This window comes from Beta vulgaris, chromosome 8, assembly GCF_026745355.1.
Source record: "Beta vulgaris subsp. vulgaris cultivar EL10 chromosome 8, EL10.2, whole genome shotgun sequence".
Taxonomy (NCBI): Eukaryota; Viridiplantae; Streptophyta; class Magnoliopsida; order Caryophyllales; family Amaranthaceae; genus Beta; species Beta vulgaris.
In genome coordinates, this window is record NC_079209.1 from 48,530,417 (window position 1) to 48,546,076 (window position 15,660).

Here is a 15,660-nt window from a genome sequence, read left to right on the forward strand (position 1 = left end):
TGGATTTAGGCCTAATCCAATTTGATTCAAATAAAATTTTAATTTTAATTTTCAGTCAAAATCCAAACCAATTAGAGTTTAAAACCAAACCAATCCCATCAGAATTTTCAGACATTACGGATCCGAATTATCCAATTTTTTTAAACTATGTTTTTCAATAAAATAAATTTGGCATGAGTGTAACACCCAATCCATTCGGGATTGAGTATATTGTCACCAATGCGCATCTAGGGCCAACAACCGTCTGTAATAACCAACACAAGTTCTTCTATTAACGATCTAACTATTAACGATTTCGCAAACTGAGTTGGGCTGACTAATATATAGGCTAGGCTCGACAATTTTGCCAGCAGGTTTTCTAGTCCAAAAGAATAGAATCTTACTCACCTCTTTGTAGTCCCTAGTAGGCTAGTACTATCTCCAAAAACATCAACATAGACATCTCATATTCTCATCACCTAAAACAAAAACCACCCAAACTCCACCCTCCCCTTGAAAATCAAAATGCTCTCGACAACAACTCGCCCACTCTTCAACTCCCCACTCACTCACTTCACTCCTCGCCATACTCTCCTCCGCCGCCACTCTCTCACCCGCCGCCACTCTCTCTCCACCACCACCACCACCACCCAAATCAAAATGTCATCTCCTCCTTCAACCATCGAACACATCGTCCTCTTCAAAGTAAAACCCACATCAACCTCCACTCAACTCTCTTCCATGCTCACCGGTCTCAACTCTCTCACCACTCTTCCAAACGTCCTCCATCTCACCGCCGGTAAACTCCACCAATCTCTCTCCCCCACTTTCTCATTCACTCACATCCTCCACAGCCGCTACGCCACCAAACAAGATCTCGCCAACTATTCCTCTCACCCAGATCACTTATCCGTCGTTAGAACCAATGTTTTACCCATTTGTGACGATATTATGGCCGTTGACTGGGTCAACGACAATCTCAACGGTCCAATTGTTGTTAAACCTGGTTCTGCCATTAGACTTCAGTTGATCAAGTTGAAAGATGGGGTAGGAGAGAGAGAGAAGAGTGATGTTTTTGAGGTGATTAGTGGGTTGAAGGAGAAACTTGCTGGGATTTTGCAGCTTTCTTTTGGGGAGAATTTTTCGCCTGGGAGAAATAAAGGGTTTGAGATTTGTTCTATTGGGGTTTTTACTGGGGTTGATGATTTGAATGCTTTGGAAGGGAATTTGGAGATTGTCAAAGAGAAAGATAAGGTTAGGGATTTCATTGATGATCTTATTGTTGTTGATTATGTTGTTCCTTCTTTTGTTCAATCTGCTAGTCTTTAATCTGGGTTTTTGTTATTGTAATGGAGTAATAAATGTTTGATCATCATGTAGTGTTACTGTTAATTTGTGTTAGTACCCTTTATTTGATGGGTATTATGACTGGTTATTGTGTTAAGTGAATTTGGAAGGTATCATGTTGTTCACTTGTTTGTAGACTTTTTTTGTCCCGTTTGGTAGTTAGTTATAAATGATCGTGAATACAAGCACATAATCGGTAATCTGTAAGGAAATTTTCCTACTCGTTACCATGGGATTACCACATGTAAAGTGGTTATGGATGGTAATACATATATATGAAGAAACTTACATGCTTGTTGATGGATTCTTGTGACCGTGGACATGAGCTTTTTCTTACAGAACTACACAAGAACCCATTATCATTAGTACTGCTGTTTATAGACGCATACCAAACAGGCCGTTTATATGTTCTGCTCTATGCTGCTTGGAGTTGGGGACATGTAAAGGTGTCTGACCGGCTATTTTATTCCATGATTTTGGGTGAATATGGAATGTCGAGGTGTTCACTTTAATGTCGGAGTGTCAAAAATCTGACACATGTACAAATTGAAGAGTCGGAGTAGCATAGGTTAGGTTCTGCTATAGTCTGAAAGTCTTCTTATCTCTAGCCATTTTAGGCTTGCAAATGTAGATGATAAGCTTTTAAAGCTTACAAACGAGAACCATGGGGATAATGATAGTTTCTGCTAGCAGGTAGAAATTTTGAATTTGAGAGGATTGGTTGGCAGGCCTCTGCCTTGAATTGTAGTGTTCACGATCATTGTTAGAGTGGTGAAGTAGTTTTCGAGTATGAGTGAGATAAATTTCTGATAAGAGATGAAAAGGTTACTATTTTTATCCTTAGATGTGAAGCAATGAAGTTGTCCTTTTGGTTTTCAGGAATTTCTCCTTAGAAAATGCAGGTAACCCTCACTTAAAGTGACATTATCAGTTGGAGAAAATGCACTTAGCTCCATTGCTTGGCTTGCATCTTGTTCTATCTGAATTAGCATTTTGCTACTGTCTACGGTCCCAAGAAGCATCAAATTGGTTAAAAGATTGACACCACTCACTGTTATCTTCGTCTGATGCTGTTGTTCTATTATGGCATTTACCTTGTCACTCTTTTTCCAATTTGCGCATCACTATCCAATAGTACATCAGCATCATGTGGGAAGGTTTCGCCAAGTAAAATTTGTACTTTGTATTATCACGCACACACTATAATACAATTGGTTTCTTGTAGATCCTTTGCAACTTTAATACTCCATGTTTTGTGTGGATAGTGTCATCTGTAAATGTGCTTAGTTGTGTCTTGTGCGTGGTTGTTTGCCATATTAGCCTTTGGATGCGCCCTCTTCCCCTTAACTAATTTGGACAGAGCGTGTTAGACCGGCGGATCCCAAATTTCACCTTATGTTGACACTTGATTGAATCCGATCATTCTTGAAACTTAATTTCTGTAAAGTGGGGAGAACACACCTCGAAAGCCCTAATCAATTCTAGTAGATGTGTTTATGGAAGTTTTAGTTGCTGGCAAAGCCACTTCATTGTCTCAGTTAGCATGGCATTAAATCTCGGGACATCAGCACATTGCAACTGCATTATAAAAGAAGCTAATCAGACATCAAGACTAGCTTGGTCCAACGAACGGCTCGTTTTACTTGCTTAAACGTTATTGGAATGAATAAGACTAAGTCACATCGAGTGTCTGTTATGCAGCCCTTGATATTGTCAATTCATTTCTTAAGACTGCTGCTTATCTTGTCCGCAATAGTTACAAATTTATGATGATGTTTGTCCATTGTCCTGCTTATTTACTCGTCTTCCTATTTCATAACTAGTTTTTTTTTATCCTGTACACTATGAGTTTCTTGAAATAGAAAGTGTGACAATAATGGCGGTAGTAATATCCACGGGAAGGGAGGGGTTTGAAAAGGAAAGTGGAGAGCCAAATTAGTTATAGGAGCAATATTTATAACTAAATATATATTGGTGGGAAAATATTGGGAAATTAAATATGGTGGCTATTCAATCGAGACATTCCAGTTTGGAAGTAGGGGTGTGTGAGTTGATTTAAGTCGAGCTCATTTGAGTCGAGCTCTGAGCGAGTAGATCTTGAGTAGGTTGCAAGTGTTTGGGGTTAAAAGCAACAATAAGGTAGAAATTATGTCGATTTTAGGTACTTTGCTATAGATATTTGGATATTTCAGTTTCTCACGAGTTTTTGAGTCGAGTTTTTGAGTCGAGTATCGAGTTGCTCAACTCGACTCGTCAACACATTGAGTCGAGCTCGAGTTCGATTCGAGCTCACTCGAGTCGAGTTTTGACCGAGTCAATTTCAAGTAGTTTGCTGATTGTTTCGTCTCATTTACACCCCTAGTTGGAAGTAGCCAGTAGGGATGAGAATGGGCGTGTTTGGGGTAGGTACGTAGTTTCATTACTCTTTATATAAAAAATTGATTGTCAAACGCGAACTCAAATTTTTTCTCGCAACATATTGTATCACTTTGTGCTATTTTTTCTTAATCATAGCATATAACGTATTTTTAAATTTTAATTAAAATATGCTCGGTATTGTATTTACAGCAACTAATTAAATTAGGTGGCGCACAAGTGATTCGAAAATTAAATTATGGGATGAATAATTTTAAATAATAAAACATCATACCCCTTATATCTCTCTATCCCATATTTCCATGTGATGTGTGGCCTCATTAACTTTCTACCAAAGTATCTAAAATCCTTTCTTTTTCCATTCCGAAAAATTGAAATTTCACCATATATCCCTAATGTTTTAGATATTCACCATATACTCCTAAATTTTCGAAAACATTCACCAGGTGTTCTTTATTAACGGATGTTAACTTGTTGTTTGCGTTTTTTACAATTTTGCTATTATTAAACCTTAATCCTAACCCTAATCCTAACCACCTCTCCTTTGCACCTCACCTATGGTTTATGATTAGGGGTTAGGATTAGGTTAGGGTGTAGGGGTTAGAGTCTAAGGGTTAATAATGGCAAAATTGTAAATCACGTAAACGATAAGTTAACGCACGTTAGAAAAAGGGCATTTGATGAACGTTTTGAAAAATTAAGGAGGGTATGGTGAATATATAAAACATTAGAAATATATATGGTGAATTTTTAAATTTGTCGAATGTATAGGGTGATATGCTCTCGATTAATTGTCATGTTATATGCTAAGGAGAATTGTCCTATCAATAGTTCTCGCATGGGTCAAACTCACCCAAGTTTGTCCTTTGGCAGTGGGTATAAGCGAGTCTGTCGACTCCTCCTCCAAACCTTTCCATTAGCCCAAAAAAATATACTTTTATGATTTAATTAAAGTTAATTACTATCTTAATTATTGATGAGTATTTGTGCCAGCGCCGTCTTGTTCAATTTAGGGGCTCTGTGCTAAATAAAATTATGAGACCTCAAATGGTAACAAATTTTAAACGAGCATGAATTAGAGAAACTAAAATTTAAAGCATGAATCACCAAATATTGTCCAATTAATAAATAAAAATCGAAATTTGACAATTGAACAATTCAAATGGCAAAAAAAATATTAGAAAATAGTAATAAAATTGACCAAAATTTCTGATTATAAAAAAATTAACTAAATAACAAAATTTTCACAAGTTAGAAGTTACCTTCAAAAGAATGATTATATGATCTATCCATTCTCTGTCAAATGCCACTGCCGCCCACCATTTTCATCCCCCCTTGCATCTTTCTCTGTGTGTGTGAGAAATGTCCCAACAAAAAAAGACGACCACCATATAATTAATCTCCTTCCTCTGTAAGTTTTTTGTTCTTCAATTTGCTCCAGCTTCACTTCTCTTATCTCATCAAAACCCTTATCTGTCTCTCCTCATTTCTTTAATTACTCTTTCACGACTTTCCAACATGAGTTTCTTTAATTTGCTTTCATTCTCGTTCGATTCTGGTTCATATGTACATCTATAGTTGTTTTATTACTTGTTTTCTTTGTTAAATGGGTAAACCAGAAAAGAATCGATCTTGTAATCTTTATTTTTTTTTGAGAATTGTAATGGAGAAGATTTAATTATTTTGGGAATAAGGAACGACATAGGTACCATTAATGGGGTTTGGGAAATTGAAAGGGAAAAGCGTGAGATTGGTTTGCCAGAACTCGTGAGTTGGATTTTTCTTTTTTTTTTTTTTTACTTTGGGCAGACAACGTAAGTGATTGGGCCCTTGTAGCTGCTCACCCTGCACAGGGCCTTAGCCGGGCCTGATTTGTTCAATACTCCCGTTATTTAAACTAGGGGTGCTTATCGGTCGAGTCGAGTCCCAACACTTGTTAGCTTAGCTCGTGTTCACTTATGTTTATTCGAATTTGAGCGCTCGAAATTTGACGAAGCGAACTTTGACCGAGCCGAGCTTTGATCAAACGTTGACCGAACCATTTATCAAACTGTTCACGAACACTTGACCTATTATTATCTTTAGTTTATTCGTTTTCTTTATATTTTCTTTTATGTATATATTTGCTTTTTTGAGTTTATTCTTTAACAATAAAACTATTAAGTTATTATTGTGCAATATCAAGAATATATATATATACATATATGTATATATATACATATATGTATATATATATATATATGTATATACATACATAATACTTCCTCCGTTCTCTATTAGTTTACCCCTTTCTTTTGCACAGAGTTTTATGAGAAATAATGTTGTGGGTCATAGAAAGAAAGAGAAACTATTATTTTATATTAAAGTTGAATATATGTGTGATCAAAAGTTCATGGTCCTATTCCAAAAATAGCAAAAAATAAGAAAGGGGTAAACTAATAAGGGACACCCTTAAAAGGAATACGGGTAAACTAATAGAGGACGGAGGGAGTACATTATTTTCATATATAAAAAAGTAATTGAACCTGTTCACAAACTTTTCGAGCCGAGCTTGTCATAGCTCAATTCAGCTCATCAAGGTCTCGAGCCAAACGCAAACTCGAGTCAAGCGACAACTAACCGAACTTTAACCAAGAATTCAACCGAACCAAATTCAAAATATTTACAAACATATCAAGCTCATTATCACCCTTATTTAAACTACCAAAGGAACAGACGGGGTTAATTTTATTGAATAGGCTGATAATTTGTTAAGCTAATTATTGATGAATGAGATGTTTAGTCTTTACCCTCTCTCTCCCCCAAATTTTCCACTTTGGAGGAATGCCCAAAATTATAGGTTACGTAGAATCAGTGAGAGAAGGTCCAAAAATAATCTGACGGCTATTATTAAACCCAAAATTATAAATGGTCTCGTCTCTAGCACATGCAATGCAAGATTCCATTTGTCGTATAAATTAATGCTATGTCATATATAAAGTAACTAGTTAACTACAGTTTCTAGTGAATGATAATTTCATTTTCAGATAACTCAAAAGTTATGCTTCATTTCTAAGTAGGTGTGACCGTGTGGTCCTTGTATAATGCACCTATTGGGTAGTGATAATCCTTTAAACCTTTGACATTTTGCTCTATAGTGTCACATACGTACACAAAACAACTATATATAAACTCAGCTTCTCCAACCTAAAGGGATGCCATATACTTTTCTTTCTGCCTCATTTGTTTCTAGGGAAAACATTGAAAGAGACCTATTTCCATATTTCTCTTCCTCACATTGAAGAACATCTTGAACACGCGCGCACATACACACACATAACAAGAGGACGCTAGGGCGTCAAAAATGGGAAGGAGTCCGTGTTGCGCAAAAGAAGGGTTGAATAAGGGAGCTTGGACGGCAATGGAAGACAAGATTTTGATAGACTACATTAAGACGCATGGTGAAGGAAGATGGAGAAATCTTCCTAAGAGAGCAGGTGATAAAAATGCCTTTTGTTTTTATGATCGCAGTTTAACATAATTATTTTGGCTAGGAGTTCAAGTGTATGTTGTAATTTCTTTGATAGGTTTGAAGAGATGCGGAAAGAGTTGCAGATTGCGATGGTTGAATTATCTTAGACCGGACATTAAGAGAGGCAATATCACCCCTGATGAAGAAGAGCTCATCATAAGACTCCATAAGCTTTTAGGCAATAGGTATGCACATAAAACGTTAGCTAATTACGTACTTCATTAAATACCACGTAATATTTTACTTAGTTCCCTTATTCTAGATTATAATTTCAACCTCAATAATTGAAATCGATGAATTTTATGCATTCAGGGAACTTTAAATGTTAAACCCTCTTAACTATTTTATGATTTAGGATTTATGCAAACAATTGGTTTGTCTATAATATATATATGATGGTGGCAATTGTTTTCCTTTTATGTATGGACTATGGATGTAGGTGGTCATTAATAGCTGGAAGATTACCAGGTCGAACGGACAATGAAATCAAGAATTATTGGAATACCAATTTGAGCAAGCGATTGAATCAATGCAATAATCAAGCACCTAATACTCTCACTACATACCATAAAAAACTTCAAAAAGATCAGAAGAACAAGAAGCCAATTTCCATAGATCAACACAAACAAACCTTAGAGTCCAATGTGGTCCGAACCAAGGCAGTTCGATGTACCAAAGTTTTCATCACACCGGAACCACAACCACAACAACATATACTACATGCTAACAATATCACTGATGTTGCAGCTGCAAACCACAGCTCAATGGTTTATAATGAGGATGATTCGTCGCTAGGGCTAGACGAAGATTATAATCTATCATCCGATTTTATGATGGAGGATTTTAACATGGGAGATTTCAATCTAATTTCAGAGCTTCTGACAACGAATTATTCAGATGTTTGTGATTTTAGTACCGAGTGCAGTAACAATGCTAGTGATTTATCACCTAATTCTCCTGAACAACCTTTTGTTTTCTCTCAAGAGTTGCTAGAGGATTGGCTTGGAGATCAACAAGTTATGTGACTACATTGTATGTTTTTGGAAATGTTACCATAATACTAGTAAATGCAGCATCTGTTCTTCTTATTAGATTGACTTTTTAACCACCTTTTGTATACAACAATATGGTAATATCATCTACTTTTCACACCAAGGTTTGAGAATGTTACCTCCTACTCCATACTATACTGAGATAAAAGCCATGTATTAGGTCAGTACACATATGTGGCTGGGGTAACTTCTGTTCAAAACTTTTTAACGTGCCTGGTAAGTGGTACTTGAATGCTGAAAAAAAATAACGTGCCTGAAGTCCCACTCCTACGCTTGATCATCTTTTCACTCACCTCATGTATTTTTAGCCCCACTCATCACTTGATCTTTTTCCCAATTATCATTAAGAGCTTTTTTTTTAAGATCACCCACTTGATCTTTATTTTCAATCATCACTCAGAGTGCTCTAAATACGTTACATACGTATGATAGATTATCTGAACACATGCACTAGATTTTTAAAGTTTTAGCAGTTGTACTTTTTTGAGTAGGGAAAGAGGGAAGTTCTTAAAAGATTTGGTTATTGGATTTCCCTCTTATGTTGTGCTTGAATCGAAGTCTTTCGATCAGTAAAGGCCGTCAGTGATATGTTCTTAATGCTTGCAAAATGTCGCCTCCAAACTCTTGCTCGAGCTCGTGCAACGTATTACATGCTACACCAATTAATTAAGTCTCAATTCAAATTTCATGTTTCTTAAAGCACCACACAACTTAAATGTATCACCATCTGTAGCGAGGTTGGATTTGCATCTCGTTGTTGCAGTACAAATGGACTCCAACAGAGATATTAAAGTAATTTCATAGGTTTAAGTACCAAAGTAAATTTAAGTTAGTACCAAATTACTGTAAAGTTGGTATCGAAATTGTCACTATGATACCAATATCAAAGTGGCTTTTGCTTAGATAATTGATACCAAAGTTATCCAAAATTACATTTTAGTACTAATTTGACTACGTACTGGTATTATCTTACACTTTATTGCTACATGCAACTTATAAAATTTCTAAAATTCCACTATTGAAGTTCATTTTAAACTCCAACAATGAGAGGCCAAGAGTCAACCTTAGTTCAATGAGTTCAATGTGCATGTATAATATGGATGCCATTGTTAAAGACGAAATGGTACTCTAATAGTGTAATGACTACTATTTTTTTTTATATAAAAAAAAATAGAATAGCTGCTATTGCTCTGATTAACTCTATCTATATTTTATGGATTTAGTTGACTATGTGCTTATTTATCATGAAAAAAGTGGATAGCAACGATTAGAATTTTTTGAATATTGGCAAAGTTTTTTGAATTTTTGATGGAAGCAATGATAACTTACTTAAACGAGAAGTTTGTTTCTGTTATATTTTTATTACCCTTCAACTAAAGAACAACAATTAGGATGGACAACATGATTTTATAATTGATTGTCTTTTGCAAGAATACAATTAATTGCTTGTTTGGAGGAATTGTGCCACGTTTGCGTATGAGACTAATCAGTATAATTAGACCATAGCTTCTTGGGGGATTAGCCCCTCATTATCAACAAAAAGAAGTTATAAGTAGACCATAAAGATATACTATGAGTTTCTGATATCACTGTTTGATGACTAATTTTTTTTATATCCTCTTTCATATCACTGTTTGATACAATTTTTTATGAGTTGGTCTTTTGATATGTGGTGTTTTTGAAATAGAACTAAAGCTGATTCAATTATATATTTAATTTAGCTAATATACGCCGTAACATTGTACGAATCTTCATCAACAAATCAAATTTTCCTTCGAAATAAAAAATATAGCTCCAAACTCTCACAAGGAGAGACATAAAACCAAATATATGGTAGATAAAATACAATAGATCAATATAAATAACCCAATAATTGAATAATAAAACTCTCCTACAGAGAGATAATGAAGATTTATTATCACCATAAAACAAAAACTAGAAAAAGAAATAAAATTGCGGCTCACCATCAAGCAAAAGGTTAATGGTATATTGGTATCCCTTAGACCGACAAAGAAAGCTAGGATGTTGAGGGAGAGAGAGGGAAAGAGAGAGGGTGAGAAGTAAATCACTATGAAGCTAGTAAAACAAGAACTTATTAAGGATTTGTTTGGTTGGACGAAATATATTTTTAATGGAAAATAATTTTTCTAGAATAACATGTATTAAGGAGAATAAATTTGTAAATTAGCGTTGCGCTTTATTTAGTTCCTCACAAGAAAAGCAGTGAAAAGGAAATGAAAATGGAGGGAGGAAGGTGAAGAGAAAGATAAAAAAAATAGGGAGGAAAATGTAGCATTTGTTTGCTTAGAAAAAAAATGTTTTTCATTGTTGAAAGAAGTATGTTTCATTCTTTGAAAAACTTATATAAAAACTTGTTTTTCTCCCAATTAAACATTATCCAATGACTAATTATTACCAGGTGAATATCATGTATCCAAATACAAGCAATTACTTGTAAGGAAAAATATTCTATGATAAAAAAGATGTTTTATTACCGTACACGTTAGTAAATATTTAAGTGGGGGGTCCACTTTATTGGTTGAGACAAAAATTTACTACAAAGTGGAGCAACGAATTTCTATCGTTACACATGAGGTAGGAACCAAAATTTAGCATACTTCTTTTTGGCAGATTAGTTGAAGAGGTTTGAACATCTTGCACATCTTTGCATATTTTAAACAAAGTTATCACCTAAGGCCTTGAAAGACATTTCCTACAAGTAGAATTTGATGTTGACCTTATGGCTTTCGGATGTACTTTACGAGCAATTGGTGCTATTCGTGCAAAACCTATACCAAGCTAAGGTTGCTTGATACCCTAATATAAACCTACTCGTACTTTCACCCCAAAAGCCATTTTGCTTTTATAAATTTAGCATTCACATGGCGTAGGATTAACTTTTTATGTAATCTCCTTCTATTTCTCCTTCTATGATTACTGACTCTAGTAATTAAATAGTTAATTAAAAAGGATTATCACTTAAAAGGTGATTTTGTTTATTTTATCATGCCTTCTTTCTTAATGTAATTTTTTTTTATCATGCCTTCGTTTTTTATGTGTGTGATCACAAGATGTTTGTTTTACCGATTCTTGCAAAAGCATAACATTTATGCTAAACTATGTATGTGGCAAGTGGCAACTACAACACTTGCTAACCCGCACGTTTCTAATTTGTACAGTTAGTGTTTAGAATTTTCTTCAAAGACCTAAGAGACTTGGCTCGAAATCTTCATAATAATAGAAAGACAACCATGTTAATTACAAATTGGAAAATACTTGTGTGACAAGAATTAATATGAGTACAACTGCTTTCGTTGCCGGTATTATTGCTTGAAAGCTTTATGTTATTCTAGAGGTGATTAATATTGGCCCAGCCCGATTCAATAAATAGTGAATTTTGGGCAGAATTTGTCAGTCGGTAGTTCGAACACGACCCTGCTTTTGGACAAAAAAACGAGTTTTGGACAATTCAATTTTGGATTTTCAGATTAAATTCCGGACCGACTCAAAAATGACCCGAGAAAACTGCGCAAAATTTGGATTTTTAGCAATATGCACCCATCTTCCCAAAACGACAATGTTTGCTTCTGTTTCTAGTTTTTTTCCTTTTTGTTCTACCCAATCTTACAACTACTTCTCTCTACAAATGTCCATGGCTTTCATCTTCTGCGAAGCCACGTCAAAAACCGGCAAGCATTTGAAGTCATCGACATTGACCACGACGAAAAAACTCCAACGATTACATTGAAATTTATTTTAATTTAATCTAATTTCTTTAATTCAACGGAATTTCCTTCCGCAGATTCATAAAATTAAAATCAAAATCGTTGGATTGGATTGAAATGAAGTAAATAAAGTTTTTTTTTTTGTAAACTTTTTAATATACAAGTAGGAAAGAGAATGACCCTTTTTTTTCTCTCTCCCCTCTCTCCTCTCTACTTTCAAAAACCCTAGCCTTCATTGTTGATTTTTAAAGGGGCTTCCATCGGTTTTTACCGTTGGAAAGCCCCCACCTTTGCTTTTTTATTTGTTTTTAGGTTTCCAATAACGATTTCTCCCTCGAAAGACAGGGTTTTCGTTCTCTTTTGTAAGAAAAGGTTTTTCGATCTCCTTCGAAGGACAAGGTTTTTCGACCTCCTTTGAAAGACAGGGTTTTTCTCCTCTTTTAGAGGGGGAATTTCTACAGATTACAATCCGGGATACTAGATCTAATGGATTGCCGTGAGGAATTTTTTGTTGGTGAAAAATTATGCGGGATCACAAGGTTATCAATTTTTTGAATACGGTCAGATGAATCCGACGGAAATCATCCTCACGACTACAAGGGATCGTTAGATTGTCTCTCCAACAAGGCTGTATTTTCCAGCGATATAAGCGGGAGATGTTCCACATTGCAAGATTCGTTTGACGACCGTAGTTTTTATGAAGGAAATTTTTGTTTGATTCAACTTATGTATTTGTTTGATTCGATTGCTTATGTAGATGTCGTATGACTTTTTATTAATGAATTAATTTTACTATTCAAAAAAAAAAAAGTAAATAAAGTTTTAATTTGAAGATAAAACCCTTATATCATATGACTTTTATATTCATAAAACCAAAAACTGAAAACTTACAGTGATGCCGAACGAGCCCTAAGATTTTTTCCTTTCTTTTTCATTATTTTCCTTTCTCTTCCCTTTTTCTCTTATCTTCCTTTCCTTTATAAAAAATGAACCAAATAGATTATAAAGGTTGGAGACTACCAAAGACAATTTCCGTAATTAATAAGAGGTTAAAAAACTGAAATATTATTTGTCATCCGTATTTATACTGTTTTTTTTTTTTTACCCTACTCTATTTTTTCTTCCTCCTTCACCACCACTCCTACAACCACCACCACTCCCCCACCCTTGCCCCTGCCCCTGCCCCTGCATCCCCATGAGCATTGTGGTGCCAATTTAGTGGAACCGAAAAAAGTAGTTGGTTTCACCATGGTAGAACTGAAATTTTCTTTTGTTTCCTGCTAAAAAAATATTATTTTATATATTTGTGAGTAAAATAATACTCCTTCCCTCCCAAAATAGTTTGAACACTTTTGTCCCCCTCAAAAAAAAAAAAGTTTGAACACTTTTGTTTGTCCTAAATTAGTTTGAACACTTTTCATTTTAACATGATCCCACTATTAATATATTATTTATTTTATTCTCCTTTGACCCACACTTTACCTTTTATCAATAAAAGTTACTCAACTTTTTCTCTCTAATAAAAATACTCACAAACTCCTCTCACATCTACTTTTTAAATAAAATAGGATTTATTGTCCCAAACTATCTTTAATTTTCAAGTTTTTCCAAGAAACTACCTTATGACAACTAACTTATTCCAGTTTCCGGCGTTGACTCTTTCTTTTCAGTTTTTTAATTTCATGTAATATCACTTGACTTTTTTAAACCCTTTTTTCATTCACCCCACCATATTTTCCTCATTTTCCTATGCGCTCTATGTGTCTCTCAAATCTATATCGATATTTTGTACCACCGATCCGCCACTGAATTCTCTTTTACTACTTAAAATAAATTTGAAACAATCACCCTCTTAGGCTATGTTCAGTTCACCTGAAATTTTCTGATCTGAACTTATTTTTTCTGATCTGATCTGATCTGATCTGAACTTATTTTTTCTGATCTGATCTGATCTGAACTTATTTTTTCTGATCTGATCTGATCTGAACTTATTTTTTCTGATCTGATCTGATCTGATCTGATCTGATCTGAACTTATTTTTTCAAAGATCTTATCTTTTATAAAATATATTATTACTATTATATTATTACTTTGTAAATCATTATTATGCAATACATTATAAGTATTCTTTATAGTGTTACTATTATTATCATTTTATTTCTATTACAACTTTTACACATTTTTATTAATAATAATTATTATTATCATTATTATAAGAACAACAATAATAATTATAATCATAATTATTATTATTACTAAAAATAATTATATAACTCAAGTCATTATTTTATAAGAGCACTTATACAATGTTTCACACTTTCCCTTAAAAAAAGTTTCACACTTGAGAAGTCGGCAAACTGAACTCTTTTTTTTCCATATAAAATAGAACAAGATATACAAACAACTATGACTTGAGCAAAAAATAAATAAATATCGTGCAACTTCAAATAGCTAGAGAGATTTGAAATTCGGTAGGAAGAGGTATACCGAATCTAAATTTATAATTTGTATCTCACACTTAGCTTATTTTGAAATGTAATCCGATATAGTAGTTTCGTTATCATGAATTTGAGATATCATATTTTATATATTTCTTATTTTTGCGTCAATCTTATGTTCTTAACACGTGGCTTTTAATTTTCTATTATTTAATAACAACAAAATAACTTAATATAATAATAACAATGACATTTATAATGGTAACAATAAGATTAATAATAATTACCAATATTAATAATTAATAAGTACAACAACAACAATAATAATAATTCTTTTGAACAAATGTACTAGTAAATAATAATACCCCTTTGTATTTTTTTTATCTTTGTCACTTAGAATCTTGACACTATTCACAATAAGAGATAATCTTTTAGATTTTTCTCAATATATAAGAAAAAATATAGTCATGTTGGGTCTTGTTTGATTCGTCTCAATGAGTACTTTATTAATATTCAATTATTATAATTTTTATTAATATGTAGTGAAAGATATTTAATAATAATAAGTTTTTAAATATAAGTATGATATGATCTGAACTGATCTGATCTGATCTGATCTGATCTGATCTGGTCTGATCTGATCTGATCTGATCTGATCTGATCTGATCTGATCTGAACTTATTTTTTCTGATCTGATCTGATCTGAACTTATTTTTTCTGATCTGATCTGATCTGATCTGATCTGATTAGATCTGAAATAAGCAAAAATAAGGTGAACTGAACATTTAGGCTATGTTCAGTTCACCTTATTTTTGCTTATTTCAGATCTAATCAGATCAGATCAGATCAGATCAGAAAAAATAAGTTCAGATCAGATCAGATCAGAAAAAATAAGTTCAGATCAGATCGATCAGATCAGATCAGACCAGATCAGATCAGATCAGATCAGATCAGTTCAGATCATATCATGCTTATATTTAAAAACTTATTATTATTAAATATCTTTCACTACATATTAATAAAAATTATAATAATTGAATATTATAAAGTACTCATTGAGACGAATCAAACAAGACCCCACATGACTATATTTTTCTTATATATTGAGAAAAATCTAAAAGATTATCTCTTATTGTGAATAGTGTCAAGATTCTAAGTGACAAAGATAAAAAAAATACAAAGGGGATTATTATTTACTAGTACATTTGTTCAAAAGAATTTATTATTGTTGT

General features: G+C 33.7%; 2 protein-coding genes across 2 annotated transcripts; both read left to right on the plus strand.

Moving 5' to 3' along the window:
- Positions 1-410: 410 nt before the first annotated feature.
- Positions 411-1,451, plus strand: LOC104883426 (hypothetical protein). The gene has a single exon (XM_010667950.4). The coding sequence runs from the start codon at positions 505-507 to the stop codon at positions 1,306-1,308; it is 804 nt and encodes a 267-aa protein (XP_010666252.1). The 5' UTR covers positions 411-504; the 3' UTR covers positions 1,309-1,451.
- Positions 1,094-8,368, plus strand: LOC104883425 (transcription factor MYB1). Its single transcript, XM_019247368.3, has 4 exons — positions 1,094-1,233; positions 6,935-7,178; positions 7,269-7,398; positions 7,653-8,368. The coding sequence occupies exons 2-4, from the start codon at positions 7,046-7,048 to the stop codon at positions 8,236-8,238; spliced, it is 849 nt and encodes a 282-aa protein (XP_019102913.1). The 5' UTR covers positions 1,094-1,233; positions 6,935-7,045; the 3' UTR covers positions 8,239-8,368.
- Positions 8,369-15,660: the final 7,292 nt, after the last annotated feature.